Source organism: Musa acuminata, chromosome BXJ3-6, assembly GCF_036884655.1.
Source record: "Musa acuminata AAA Group cultivar baxijiao chromosome BXJ3-6, Cavendish_Baxijiao_AAA, whole genome shotgun sequence".
NCBI lineage: Eukaryota > Viridiplantae > Streptophyta > Magnoliopsida > Zingiberales > Musaceae > Musa > Musa acuminata.
This window is the reverse complement of record NC_088354.1, coordinates 6,048,459-6,062,338: the sequence shown is the minus strand read 5'-3', so window position 1 is coordinate 6,062,338 and position 13,880 is coordinate 6,048,459. Positions and strand designations below refer to the sequence as shown.

Genomic DNA, 13,880 nt, shown 5'->3' with positions numbered 1-13,880 from the left:
ATGCACTATGTAAATAATTGCATAATATTCAAGATAATTTTATGTCTGTAAGAGTCTATGCTGCTCCCCATCATGAATAAAGATCGATTTCTCCAACACCATCATTCATTGTGTAAAGTTGCTGAGAATGAAAGGTGTACAAACTATTATGGATACTTTTTCTTGTGACTTTGCATTTTTCTCATGAGTCGTGGAAAACATGTGGTGTCATGTAAAGTCTTCTGTAACACAATGGTGAGCTTAAAAGTCTGTGACACCAACAGTGTGGCGAAAGAAGATACAAATGAGGAAGAGAAAAAGAAGAAGAAGAAGAAGAAGAAGAAGAAGAAGAAGGAGACAAAAGGAGTGGCTGTCGAAGGCCACTAGAAATAAACTATGGAGACGCATCGGAGGAGTTGCGTCTCGAGGACGACTTCGAAGAAGAAAAAGTATCACACAACACACAGTTCAAACACACGTTTCATTGACATTGGGGAGAGAGAGAGAGAGAGAGAGAGATATGCCTTCCTTGATTCTTCTCTCTCTCTCTCTCTCTCTCTCTCTCTCTCTCTCTCTCTCTCTTTCTTATTATTCTTTAACCTCACCTATCTCGAGTGACTCGCTCAAGTTCAATAGAAGAATCAGAGAAGACGTTCTTCCATCCACCAACAAATGTAAAAGAAAAGAAAAAAAGTAAAATAGAAATAGTAAGGAAATTTAAAGATAGATAAAAGGTAATATGATAATTTAAATGTTTTCTTTGACAGCGCTAACACAAAAAATGCAGGCCACTTTCATGTCGTGCATGCAGGAGAGTGTGACATTTCATATCCTTTTCCTCGGAGAAATAATTTCAATGGCTAATCGATCAAAAGGTTGCTTCTGATAAGAACAGCTTAACAGAATGATAGAGATTAATGTCGAATTTACTTGCACCATTTCCACTTCCAACACCTCGAGGCATTGTTGACGCAGGGGAGTTCCCTTTTGTTGACTGTTCTGATGATTCTGAGACACGGAAATCTGCTCCATCACATGATGTTTCTGCCACCTCAGTGTCTCTCTCGAACACTACAGTCGATGTGCAGGAAGATGGATGACCTTGATGAACACCATGGCTCGTGCTGTGCCATGGCACGCTCGGAACAAGAGGGCATTGGGTGGGTGGATGCTTTCGAGGGCTTCGGCGTCATCCTTCGCTATCAGAACCAGATGTAGATAGGTTACACTTGGTAGACTTCCACACGACTTTCGCCTGCATCGAGTCTAGTCTTGCCCAGAAGAAGACAACGTTCTCGCTGTGCTGCTGTCATGGCTGTCGTTGCCGGGCTTGCTTAGCTTTCAATGCCTTTTTATCTTCCAGCATCATCATCCACCCATAAATAATGAACACAACAAGTAGATAGCAGCGAGGAGAAGAAGAAGAAGAAGAATCGAGTACGCAACAAAACAAGTAGAGACAAAGCACCTGCCGACCTTCTCTCGGTCTCTCTCTCTCTCTCTCTCTCTCTCTCGCGCGCGCACGGCCTTCAGACAGGTCTTTGTTCCTTGTGGCACTTGTGTCGCTTCTTTCACAGAATTATACTGACGTCTTCGTAGAATGCTATGTCTCTCGATCCCTCTCGTGCTGCTACATCTGATGCCGGGGAGAAGAGGTGGGCCAAATCTTGCCTTTCTTTTCATGAGGGCATCATGATAGCTTAGACTCTGCTCGAGGGCTTGTGATGGATACATAGAAGGGAAACTGCATCTGATACAGCTTTCATCTCCTGCTGCTGCTGCTGCTGCTTTTGCTCATGAGAGATCAGATCGAGCGCTGCATGTTGGAGCTTCTAAGAAAGAGGAAGAAAAGCAGAGTCTTTTGGGGAGTTCCGACTCTGCTATCGGGTCATCCCAAGACAGCGAGCAGTCTCTGATTGGCTGCCTCGAGGAGGTGATTCCATCGAAGTTGTGTGTGGTTTCAGTACACAGGTTAAAGGATTAAGAAGCCATGCGTAGTTGCTTGATATGACGGAGTACTTCTTTTACCGAGAGAGCACTTGGGAAGATGGATCGAGTGGTGTCGACTGTTCGACGTGGGCTTCTTCGGTTCACTCGATCGATCGTCCATGTTCTTCCCTTTGCTTTTCTCCATGAGCATTTTGCGTCGACCGAGGCATTCGATCGAGCTACAATCCTAAGCTGATCTCTCTCTCTCTCTCTCTCTCTCTCTCTCTCTCTCTCTCTTTCGATGGCGACGTTCATTCATGGAGCTCCAGAAGTGCAACCGGATGGGCTGCAGACCCTCTTCCTCATGAACCCCGGCTACGCTGGCTACATGGACGCAGCAGCTCCGGCCAACATGGTCCTACTCAACTCCACGATGAATTCATTGAACCCGATCATTCTCGCACAAGCAGGCCAGCCGAACCAGCAGCAGCAGGACTTCGTCGGCGGAATCCCTCTCCAACCAGCAGCGCGGCTCCGTGACTCGGACCGCCCCCTACCGATCCACGCGTCCCATGATGCGTCGGTACTCCCCCGCCTCCATCACAACCTCTGGACGCCGACGCCCACGAGCAACTCCGTCGACGTGGCATCCCAGTTCAGTCCCCGGCGGCGAGGACTGTCTCTGAGCCTCTCCCCACATGAGATGGCGATGACTCCGGGGAGCGCCCACGAGGTGAAGTTTGCGGCGTCTGCAGGTGGCGCGAATGGCGTCTCGGGCCGGCGGAGCTTCTTGATGGGTTCCAAATACTTGAAGGCAGCTCAACAGTTGCTCGACGAGGTGGTCGACGTCGGGAAGGGGATTAAAGATGAGGCAGCGAAGAGGCCTAAGTCGAGGAACACAGAGCTGAAAGGTGAAGAAACCACGAGCACGAAGCAAAGAGCGGATCTGACAACAGCTGAGAGGCAGGAGCTGCAGATGAAGAAGGCCAAGCTCATCAGCATGCTCGAGGAGGTAACTCTTCATTGTCGTCTTCCTGATTGATGCCTCTGCTTTAGCTGACAATTCACTTGTCCTGCTTTCCTTCTCTGAAACTTGAAGGCGGAACAGAGATACAGGAAGTACAACCACCAGATGCAAACCGTGATCGCTTCCTTCGAAGCTGTTGCTGGCCATGGATCTGCAAGAACATACACCGTCCTCGCTCAGCGGACCATATCGAAGCAATTCCGGTGTCTCCGAGACGCCATCGTCGGCCAGATTCGAGCAACCTGCAAGACTTTGGGGGAGGAAGACACCAAGCTGGGGAACTCGAGGCTTCGGTTCATCGATCAGCATCTGAGACAGCAGAGGCAGATGATCCAGCCGAATGCCTGGCGACCTCAGCGAGGCCTCCCTGAACGCTCTGTTTCCGTTCTCCGAGCTTGGCTGTTCGAGCACTTCCTCCACCCGTGAGTGCTCTGGTCGCAGAACTCCTCCCGCGGATTACAAATGTCATTCCGCCTTCTAAATTCTTGTGGATTGCAGATACCCAACGGATTCGGACAAGTTTATGCTGGCCAAGCAAACAGGACTCACGAGGAGTCAGGTAGATCACAAAAGACATCTCTCTCTCTCTCGTAGGAATGTTTGAGGATTATGATGAAGAATGTGGTGTTCTTTCACGGCCACAGGTCGCGAATTGGTTCATCAATGCGAGAGTGCGCCTATGGAAGCCCATGGTGGAGGAAATTTACCTGGAAGAGACGAAGCACCACGAACAGCGCAACGCCGATGAGACTGCAACCAAGATTGACGCCAATGGACGCTCCACATCCAAGTCCAGCACAGGGATGACTGATAGCCTCAAGAACGACGTCAAGCAACCATCTGCAGCAGCACAACCACCACCACCACCATTTGAGCCGAAGCTGGACGCCTTGAGCAACCAAGAGCTGCTGATGAAGTTCATGGACGCGAGGCAGAGGATTGAGGAGCAAGCATACCCGTTGATAGCAGGCAGCAGCAGCCAAGGAGGTGATCATGAGGCCTATCCGACATTTGCTTCGAGGTTCTCAGGCAATGGCGTCTCCCTCACGCTTGGCCTTCAACACAGTGGAAACCTCTCGCTGTCGGGAGCGCAGCCATCCATTCCATCCAGCGAGAGCATATGGGCAGGAGGATGGAGATGAGCAGTGAGGCCACAGACTCCTGCAGTTTGTTCAACAATGCAGCATTCATGGCCAGAAATCTCCTTGTCATCTCTGTTCCTCAGAGTTGAGTGCTTTAGGAGTTGATCACAGGGTCTCATACTGCATGGAAGCTTGTTATTGGATATGGTGTGTGAGTTAGGAGGTTAGTCCATAAGGTTTAGGAACATATAGTTAGGGAGCTTACTCATATGAGACACATATCAATCATAGATATGGATGAATCTAATACAGATATATGTTGTATACATGGTGCATTTATGTGTGGATCATAATGTAGATCTATCTATTCTTAAAAGCAAACTCAATGATCATATTTGAGATAAGATTATAGAAAGTGTTACAAGAAATCAGTGTAAAGTTGACTCAATAATGCCAATGGAAAGACCATGAAGCAGAATACTAACAGGTGATAAAACCTAATAACACAGAATGCATGGCAGACAACAGGAGGTTTTGTTGAGGTTAATGCTACAAACAATACAAGGATGTGGGACTTCCAATCCATCATTAGCAGAAAATAAATAAATAAATAAAAAGGGAGCAAAAATTGTCATATTTCAACCATTCTTCATTCAGTTTTCAATTCTTTGACTTCTTTTGCTTTCCAAACTAGTACAGGAATTTAAAACAATAAGCATACAGAACCCTAATCTCAGAGTCCTGCCCTAGTATTTACATCTTTGGCATTCCAAACAGGTGGGCAAATAAGAGGTGCATACTCGGATAATTATTACAAACGGAAAGAGAATATGCTAAAGCCTTTAGCTTGCTATCAACATTCACAAGAAGTATCAAAATATCAGCCCACATGCCTCCAGATGATGAAGCTGGAATAGCCCTAGACAAAAATGTCGACTCTAGTTGTCTCCCGTATCGATGCTAGAACGCTGGTCGTGGCAAGCGAGCCTCTCCGCGCTCTTAGCCTTTCCAGGTGGAATCATGGAGCATATGACTCACCGAAGACGATCAATTAACCCTTGCAGGGACGTAAGTTTGGTGTAAAATGGCATGCGGAATGTTTATGTTACCACCGACGCTTGGTAGTGCCATACTGCTTCCAGCTGTGGGTTCTAACAATTGTACAAGTGAAAGGAATATTTCCATCCTAGTCACATTCCTGTTTGCCTGTGCGCAAAGCAAGGAACCTTGTTTAAGTGATTGCCACATGATTTACGAATTAAAAGCATTTGGATATAAACTATTAATTTAAAAGTGTTGGTGTTTGTGTGCTCGAAAATGATAGGTGCCACAGTGGCATCATGGTAGGAAAGTAAAAACGTAAACATGAAATAAAATAAAAAAATTCAGTGCAATGTGAACTCAGGTCATGTCTAAGTTGTATGCATGCTCATGGATAATAGCATTGCTGAAGTATGTCTACATGTTACCAGACTAATGGCACGGATTAACAGCAAATTACTTGTAACCTGGAACAGTCATGGAAGTACCTCTACGGCAAAGCGTGCCCAGACCTTATTTTTTCGTGCTTCCATCACCCCTTTCAATATCGTCAATCCCAGTCCTCTGATGAAGTCAGCAATCTCCAGAAAGAAACCCCGCTCCTCACAAAGCATCTATGTGAAATGCATCATCAGACTTTCTCTTCCTTGATGTAAAGTGATTAAAAACGAGCAACAAGAGAAACTGTATTTACCTCTACCAGCAGTTGACGAGGTGGGTTCAGATCCTCCACTATGATGGGACATACCATTGGTTGAGTTCCTACCTCAAATGCCCATGTTGCACCACCCTCGAAGTTGTCTTTCAAGAGCAAACCACCCTCCTCACTGCTGATCTGTAGGTACGCCAAATTAATGATACACTTACACAAGGGTATCACAAAGCATGTGACAGCTTAAGGTGTAGCCAAAGATGGAGTTGATAACCACCTTTACCAAAATAAATAAATAAATAACAAATGGTACTTGCCAATGAAATTGTATAACTAGCCCCATACATACCAAATGGAATTACACAAATCTCTAATATTTGCACAATTTAGAAATAGAGTTTTGAATATGCTTCTAGCTATAAGAAAACTATGACCAACATTGAAGTCTTCACTAGTAAAAACACCTTATTTCATCGTGCAAAAAAACTTGTGCCACAAATGATACACATGCTTTTCAATATTGGTGTTTCTTATTTAGCTTGCAGGTTGCCAAAGAAGGTGCAGCCAATAATTTTTAAGAAGTTTTAAACAAGTCAAGATATACATCAAACAACAAGTTAACAGTCAAATCAGATACCTTGGGTTCTCCAGCAACCTTAAGCTTGTCAGCATGCTTTGATATGCTTTGCAAGAAAAGCATGTGCTTGATGGTCTTTTCCAATAAAGCATCAATGCTACACTGTTCCGATAACAATAACATGAAACGATAAAAATGTTAGCATTTATGTTAAACACCAAAAAAGCATAACTGAGAAGTTAATGCATGCTTGAAGCTTCAAGTAAGAACAAGGTCACCTTTGCCCCACTTGGCACTAGTTCTCGAAGTTCTTTGATACGGTCTTGTATCATCTGTCGATCTTTCGGCCTTGGTCTAGGGCTTTCTCCAGGTCTAAGCCTCTTCCGGTTCAGATTACCTACTTGCACAACCTTCTTACTATTTGAATCTGACACATAATCATATTTAACGTTTCGATAATTTTCAACCCATGGGCTGATCTGAGATTTACAAAGCCCAGTATTCTGAGAGTACTCTCCGTCTTTCACAAAGCTGCACGAAGACTGGTCAAAACTTGAACATGCAGGCTCTGGTTTCACTTGTACTGCTGGAAAACCAATAATATCATCTTTCCTGTGCTTCGACAAAAATGTTTCACTATGACTGGGAAGTCCAGCATAATGAGAACTATGAATATGTGTTAATGAAGTCTTACAAGAAACACTGTCATCTGAAACCTGCTTGGCACCTGAATTGATCTTTGAGACTACTGCATCCAGTAATTGATCACTGTCATTTAGGAAGAGTAGCCCAGAATAAGAAATCTGATCATTCAATGAATCAAAGACAGGACATGCATCTGAGTCACTTGGGAGCTTAGGTCTGTTGGTACCCAAATTACAAGAATTTGTACTGCTCTTATGCACTAAAAGATCATCCAAAGTTCCAGTTGAGCAACATGATTTACTGTCACAATCCAACATGCAAAGGAGATCATTACTTGAAGCAAAATCCACAGAAAGTAGTGAAGTGTCATTCTTTAATGTATGCAGAGGTTTGTATCTAGAAGAACCATTGACCTCATAATTAACACTTTTACATCTTTCGTAACTCTGAAGAGTATTTGAATAACAGAGTTTGCTTTCTTGACCAATGTCAGCAAGCATCTCGGAGCAACACATTGGCACATCAGACTCTGAGGAAAAGATACGAGAATCTTGAACAAAATCATCATTTCCTTTTAGCACTTCTTCATTTGATACAGGAAGAGGAACTGTACCGACAGGGTAAGGATGGTCCTTGTTAGAATCATCTAAAATGCCAGGATTTCTGAGTGAATAGCTTCTCTGGTGTAAAATTGGAGGTACCCCGCTTACAGATAACTTAGAACAAGAGCTTGAACATTCAGTCATGCCACTTGAAATAGAACCAACATGACTAATTTTATCCGCTTTGTTGGATGATTCACCTTTAACATTTAATGGAAAGCCCTTGGTATCTTCAAATGAACTAGATAAGTTGTGACTAGATTCTATCATTCCAACAACTGATGTGAACATGAGCTCTTCTTCCAGGGCTTTTAAACTATTAGACAATAGAATGGAGTTCAAAACAGAAGGATCATTTTGACATTTGGAGCCTGTATCAATTGGCAGTACCTTCCGGGTACACTCTATAACTGGCTTGGAAAACAGGTCCTGAGTACCTTGCACAATAATTTTTCCCAAAGGATGTGCAGTCTTTATCATCTGTTTGCTTGACATCACTTCAGAAGCACTAGGTTGCATTTTTTTATTCAACCGCCATGGTACTGCAGAAAAGGATTCAGCAATAGATTGTGGAGCTGGGGATCTCACCAGCTCAGGGCTGCATCCATCATCAGTAACACACAATATGTTGTCTGCATTAGTACAAGCATTTGTAGACTTGTCACCTAAAACCAAGCCAGATGATGAATATATTGAACGTTTTTCCTTTAAAGTTTTCTGAGTGGTATCAGATGGAAGAGATCCTAATCCACAATTTAACTTCAAAAATAAACCTTTTACATGATTAACGAATGCAATGTTTTCCAGAACCTGCAAGATACAGATACAAAGATCAGAAGCACAGAGAAGAACATTTTTCCAAGCATAGGACACTTCATCTAAATCCATCAGCATAAATCTCATGGGACTATTTGTTCAAGGACAGGAGCAGCCATTCCAGCAGCACATCAGCATCATACTCATTAATGCAACAAAAAGAAAAATGAATCTAACTTCTGTGTGCTAACTCTTTATAATGAAATTCAAGTTCATATGAAATTTTTCACAAAAATAATCTTGTAGCATATGGGACTAACCATCACAGGTCCCATGGAATAGTTTCAACTAGTCTCCAAATATATAGCAAAAATGAGCAAGTATATGTTTCCCAATCAGCAAGGAAGTGCAACCATCCATGAAATTTTATTGATCAGACCCCAAAATTTGTTTTTTCATTTTTTAGTTGTGTCTATTGTTGTCCAGACTCCAGAACAAGAAAATATATACTGCAGTTGAAAACACAGGATGGGCCACTTTTCACAACGATCAATATCTACTCACAGTTACTACATTAAACTCTCAATACAGTGGAAGTCAATATACCATTTCGGTAGAACCTAGTTGTATCACCCCAAATGGAAGCACCGGAACAACGACAACTGTCTGCAATGCAAGCAACTCATCAGTACTTCATATATGATACAACCATAACTAGAATTGTTAGAAGAAGAAAGAAGTGAAAATAAGTTTCAAGAGAAAACTGTCTCACCTGCACGCCTGCCAAAATCTGGCAGTTTATCTCAACAAAGCCCTGGCAGTGGACAATAACATCCATTAGGATGCAAGAATATATTGTTGATCAAAGTGTTTAGTCCAAAACAAGAAATACAAGATGCTTTCAGTAAGTGCTTGGGCAAGTAGTGTTATCAGATCAGATGTTTAATATAGGAAAACACATGCAAAAGAATGGGACATACAACAATAAATTAGAAAAGCACATATCTCTGATCAAAGAAACTCATGTCAGATTGATAATAAATTAACATTGGCAAACAACAACAACAAGTCGTTATGTCCCAACTATCTGGCATTGTATTAGGATCTTTTCTACCATTGAGTAATGCATAAGACAACCATGGAAAAACTTAGAAATGAAACCGGTGATTGTCGTTAATCTCCATGGAAACAATAGATGCAAACAACTTATATGGCTCGTAGCATGATATCATGGTTCATTCCCACAGCAAAAATGGCATACCCAATGCACGAGGCTCCTGCGAATATGGGATGTGGGGAGGGTCAATGTAATCTTACCTCTAAATTTAGAGACTATTTATGTCACTCGAACTCTAATCTCCTAGTCTCCCAGGTCGTAAGAGAACAATCTTTTCACTATACCAAGATCCATTTACACAACATCATATGTAGCTTCAAGATTTTATCCGAGGAAGAAAATTAGTTTAAATTGATATCCGTGGACATAGTACATGTCACAACCCGAATCGATGGGATAACTAACCGGTTAACTTCGTTGACTTCATTTACTAAACAACTGGTTCAAAATACTTAAGCTTGATTTAATGAAAGAACACCCATTAGACCTAAGTCAATCCAAATTCCTGTACACTTCCAGTATAAAGCTAAATCAAGATATTATAATCTCTCCCACTTAAGGGCTTGAGACCACCGCATATCTATCCCTTAGATGTTTTTAAGTTTTTAAGTTAAACCGCTGACAATATGACCAAGGTACATGGGTAACAACAACTGTGGTCTCGCATTAAGTGTGCATCTTGGAAATCATTTTAAGCTATATGATCTTTTGTTTAAGCTTTAACCAGACAACAAGATTATGAAGAGTTCTACCTCTGGTTTTGAACCAAATTTATCAAGGGAATCTTTACTGATCCACTGATGTTTTCCCATTGAAGCTGCCTGTCCAATTAACCTGAAATAAGAAGTCCATAAAGTAACATAAACAAGAAAAAATAACCCAATGGCAAGTTCCATAAAGAAAATTTCAAAGAAATGTCAAACCAAGAATGACCAGATAAGTCCACACACCCGTCTCCAACAACATGAACCTGTGATGCCATAATCTTATCAACCAGGACACCTATTGCATCATCTGCTTGACAACTTAGCTCCAAAAAATCATGCTTCTTGTTATTTTTAGCCACAGCCTGTTCCTTTAGTAGCAAATCTGAAACATTCAACCTTGACATACCCAGTTTCTCTTCATAATATCTGTCATCCCAGATCAAATGCCTGCCAAATTTCACAATATTCTCCATAAAACAAAATGTCAAAACATCTAATTTAAAGGTTTAAAGAAAAGATTCAACCAGAACAGCAAGACTTCACACTTTTCAAAACCACAGACAAACAACATCCCCACAGAAAGTTATCATCACATGATCCAAGCAAGAGGTATCATCAAGATCACAATTTTTCACTTGCCCTCCGTCAAAGATATTCCCAAAACCACCGCATAGCTTTCTGTTTTCCAATTAAAATGGAAAGAAAAATCAAAGAAACACGAAATCAAGTAAAAAAAGACACCTCTTTTCATTCCAAGGATAAACAAACAAGCATATATTATCCTTGTCTAACCCATGAGAAGAGAAGTTTGGATAATAGGCCTCTATCAATTAACTCGAGAAACAAACCTAAAGAAGAAACCTTTCGTAATTTACCATCCTTTACCAAGCTCGTCAAATGCGAGTTTAACGAACCCTACTGCCGAACGAAATAAAAAGACAATGATCGAGAGATGAAGCTTACATCCGACTTCCGAAACCGACGGCCCTCCAGAAAACGGCGTACGACCACCCAAACTCAAGGCAGAGTCGCCTCAGCGCCTCTCTCGGCGGCAGCCCCATAGTGAGAACCCCAACCAGCGCACTCGATCGACCAAAAACACCCAACTTTGCCGCCGAATCCAAACAACCAAAAGAGATCTCCGGTTATCAAGAACGACCTAGCTGCGGCGCCAAGAGGCCCACCCCACCTGCAGCCCACCGCCCCTCAAAGAGCTTTGAGAGCACCTTCTCAGAGCGCGAAAAGCGCACGTTGAGAGAGAGAAGAAGCCAACAGTAGCGGAGGCCGTCTTCTTTTGAAGACTCGACCGCCATCGTTCCAACTCCACTGGGGCAAAACCGGAAACCCAGGTCACAAATTATACATAAAAAATCACACTAGTCGACAACCTACCTACCTTAGTGTCAGAGCACCCTTGGACCCCACATTTGTTGTCCAAAAGAAAAACAGGTATTAAAGGCGAGTAAAGTATTCCAAAGCGGGATTAATCTCCATCAAATGTAGACCGTCGGATCCATTCTAATAATAGAGCGTGCATTTCATCGAATTAACATAGCCACTGCTCCAGGCGTGGGTCGACCACACATCCAAGCCGTTCACTGGCGCTTGAGATTCGATCATACGATGATGAACGGTGAGATCGATACGTACTTATCTCGTGCGCGGCTTTGGGGAGATAAGAGGCGAGAGCGGAAATTACGAGGGAGCCACTGAGGAGGGCCTTCAAAAGGCTTGTCTTTTTCCTGCTTTGAATAATAGGAAGCCATGTAGTCTTTTAATGATGGAGAAGGATGGGGTTAATTATTCCGAGTGATGGCTGAGGTGTTGGGAGGAGGACAAAGAAGAAAGGCTGACACACAACCAGTGGCTGTCACCTCCTTTTGCTTAAACTACTGATAAGTTTTAGCTGAAAACAATTTGCCTGTTCTCCTTTTGATGAAGCTTGTGACGCTTCTGTTCTTCTGTTCTTGATTAGTGTTTGTTTAAACCCCCATCCTGATGATGTAAGGTTGAAAGAGCAGTGGCTCTTCTTCTCACGACTCTGTTTACTGATGTCATTACAGTGGCTTCTATCATGAAAAGCTGCCTCCTGAGCCATAGGATCATTCAGGAATTCTGTCATTTTTGAATCAGGGAAGAACGCAAACACGACTGAGTGGCACCGCTGTTGATAGTGGTTTGCGAATAGGATCCAAACACAGCTGGCCACTGAACTCAAGAGTGTGTTTGTGTGGCCATTTAGATCTGTATTCTTCTCCTACCATCTTTGTTTGTCTAGTTATGAACATATAATCCTTGTTAAGTTTGAGATGATGTCTACTCTGTCTCTGTACCTGAGTAGGTAAGAGATCTTGCAGTTGAGCAGCCACATCACAATAATAGATAAGCTTCAATTGTCTGACCAACGAAGAGGAGGAGATCTGAAACCAAAATAAGGGGAGCTCCAAACCTTCTGATGTCGTAAAAGGTGAAGATTTGATTCTAACTGAGTCAAACCATATCCAGCAATGGCCTTGGAAGGATAGAACAGTTGATGGGCATCAGCTGCGTTAATCCACCAAAAGAACCATCATTTGTGGGAGGTAAGAGATTAAGCATCATGATGGAGATGTCAAGGATGTCAAAAATGCTGAGTTCTTCAGCAAGAGGACACAGAGAAAAATCTTTAAAGAGAAGAGCCAACTAAAAAACATATCTGTATGAGAATCTTGACCTTGGCTTTTACAATTATACACCCTTCCTTTTGATGTGAAGCCAGTCATTTGATGTTTGGCCCACTAGGAATTGGAGAGGTGATATTAGTCACAAGAAAGGCAAGTAGATGGATCCCACTTTCTTTTTAGATTTGTCAGTGAAGTCTCAGCCAAAAGTATCTCTGTTTGATGATGGAGATTGAGATGTGGCTATGTTTTGTCTGGACCTTATCTAAGCTCATTGATCAAAAAAAGAAAGATTAAGAGTATATAAATTCTGAAAATGAAAATGCAATGTTGACTGGAGTTACTGTGGGGTTAAACAATTACAGTAATTGAGATTAGACAAAGATGAAGCAACTACTACTTTTGTGAGAAGTCTGATTTTGATAAACTTTGATGAATATATAAGGCAAAATAAGCAATCAAGACAAAAAATGCTTGATGGTACAGTGTAACTTTTTCCTCCAGTAAATTTACATTATTCAGTTCTTACATCTCACTCTGGTTTGTCTGATCTCTTGATTTCAGCAATTTGGCAGATGTTTCTTGTTTGCTTCTACAACTCATTTAGCACATACAAACAAGAAGATAGCCAATCAATTCCTCTTTCTTGCTGCATCAGTCTTCCAATCCTACTCCTCTCACTCTCTCTCTCTGTCTGCCAAATAGTAAACCCCCTGTGGCTTATGCCAAATCCTTTGCGACAAGCCACAACAAAACTCCTACAGGGGAGCTTGAGACATGGAGTTGGAAACTTACATGTGCTTGATGGGTAGATGGATCTACTATGTTTGGATTGACATGGGGAGACTCTAATGGATGAGAATATTTTGATGGCATTGCCCACCAATGGAGGTCCACTTTGACTTGATTGGCAAAATGGGTCTTCTTTTGTGGGCAAATTTTTTGAACCATGCGTGGTCATGGCAAAGCTAAGGATCCTCCTTGATGAGGGTAAAGAGACAACAAGACAAAAAGCTCACCCTACTAAATCACAAGGATCTCTTGATCTGTACTCCGAAATCTAAGTTAGGGACCATTCTAGCTGCCATCAGCAGGTTTTTTTTGGC

General features: G+C 42.4%; 2 protein-coding genes and 1 long non-coding RNA gene across 3 annotated transcripts; 1 reads left to right on the top strand and 2 right to left on the bottom strand.

Annotated features, from left to right (window-relative positions):
* Positions 1-717: 717 nt before the first annotated feature.
* Positions 718-1,575, bottom strand: LOC135640550 (uncharacterized). Its single transcript, XR_010497365.1, has 2 exons — positions 1,448-1,575; positions 718-1,335 (listed from the first exon to the last, which is right to left on the bottom strand). It is a non-coding gene; the product is annotated as an uncharacterized LOC135640550 (long non-coding RNA).
* On the top strand, positions 1,329-4,343 carry LOC135640549 (BEL1-like homeodomain protein 1). Its single transcript, XM_065155085.1, has 4 exons — positions 1,329-2,920; positions 3,008-3,357; positions 3,434-3,494; positions 3,580-4,343. Exons 1-4 carry the CDS (start codon positions 2,210-2,212, stop codon positions 4,075-4,077), a joined length of 1,620 nt encoding a protein of 539 aa, XP_065011157.1. The 5' UTR covers positions 1,329-2,209; the 3' UTR covers positions 4,078-4,343.
* A 302-nt stretch (positions 4,344-4,645) lies between these two features.
* On the bottom strand, positions 4,646-11,382 carry LOC103987179 (transcription factor LHW). Its single transcript, XM_009405405.3, has 10 exons — positions 11,078-11,382; positions 10,358-10,561; positions 10,160-10,241; positions 9,063-9,104; positions 8,897-8,956; positions 6,566-8,344; positions 6,348-6,449; positions 5,753-5,893; positions 5,547-5,672; positions 4,646-5,223 (listed from the first exon to the last, which is right to left on the bottom strand). The coding sequence occupies exons 1-10, from the start codon at positions 11,173-11,175 to the stop codon at positions 5,065-5,067; spliced, it is 2,793 nt and encodes a 930-aa protein (XP_009403680.2). The 5' UTR covers positions 11,176-11,382; the 3' UTR covers positions 4,646-5,064.
* Between the last annotated feature and the right edge of the window lie 2,498 nt (positions 11,383-13,880).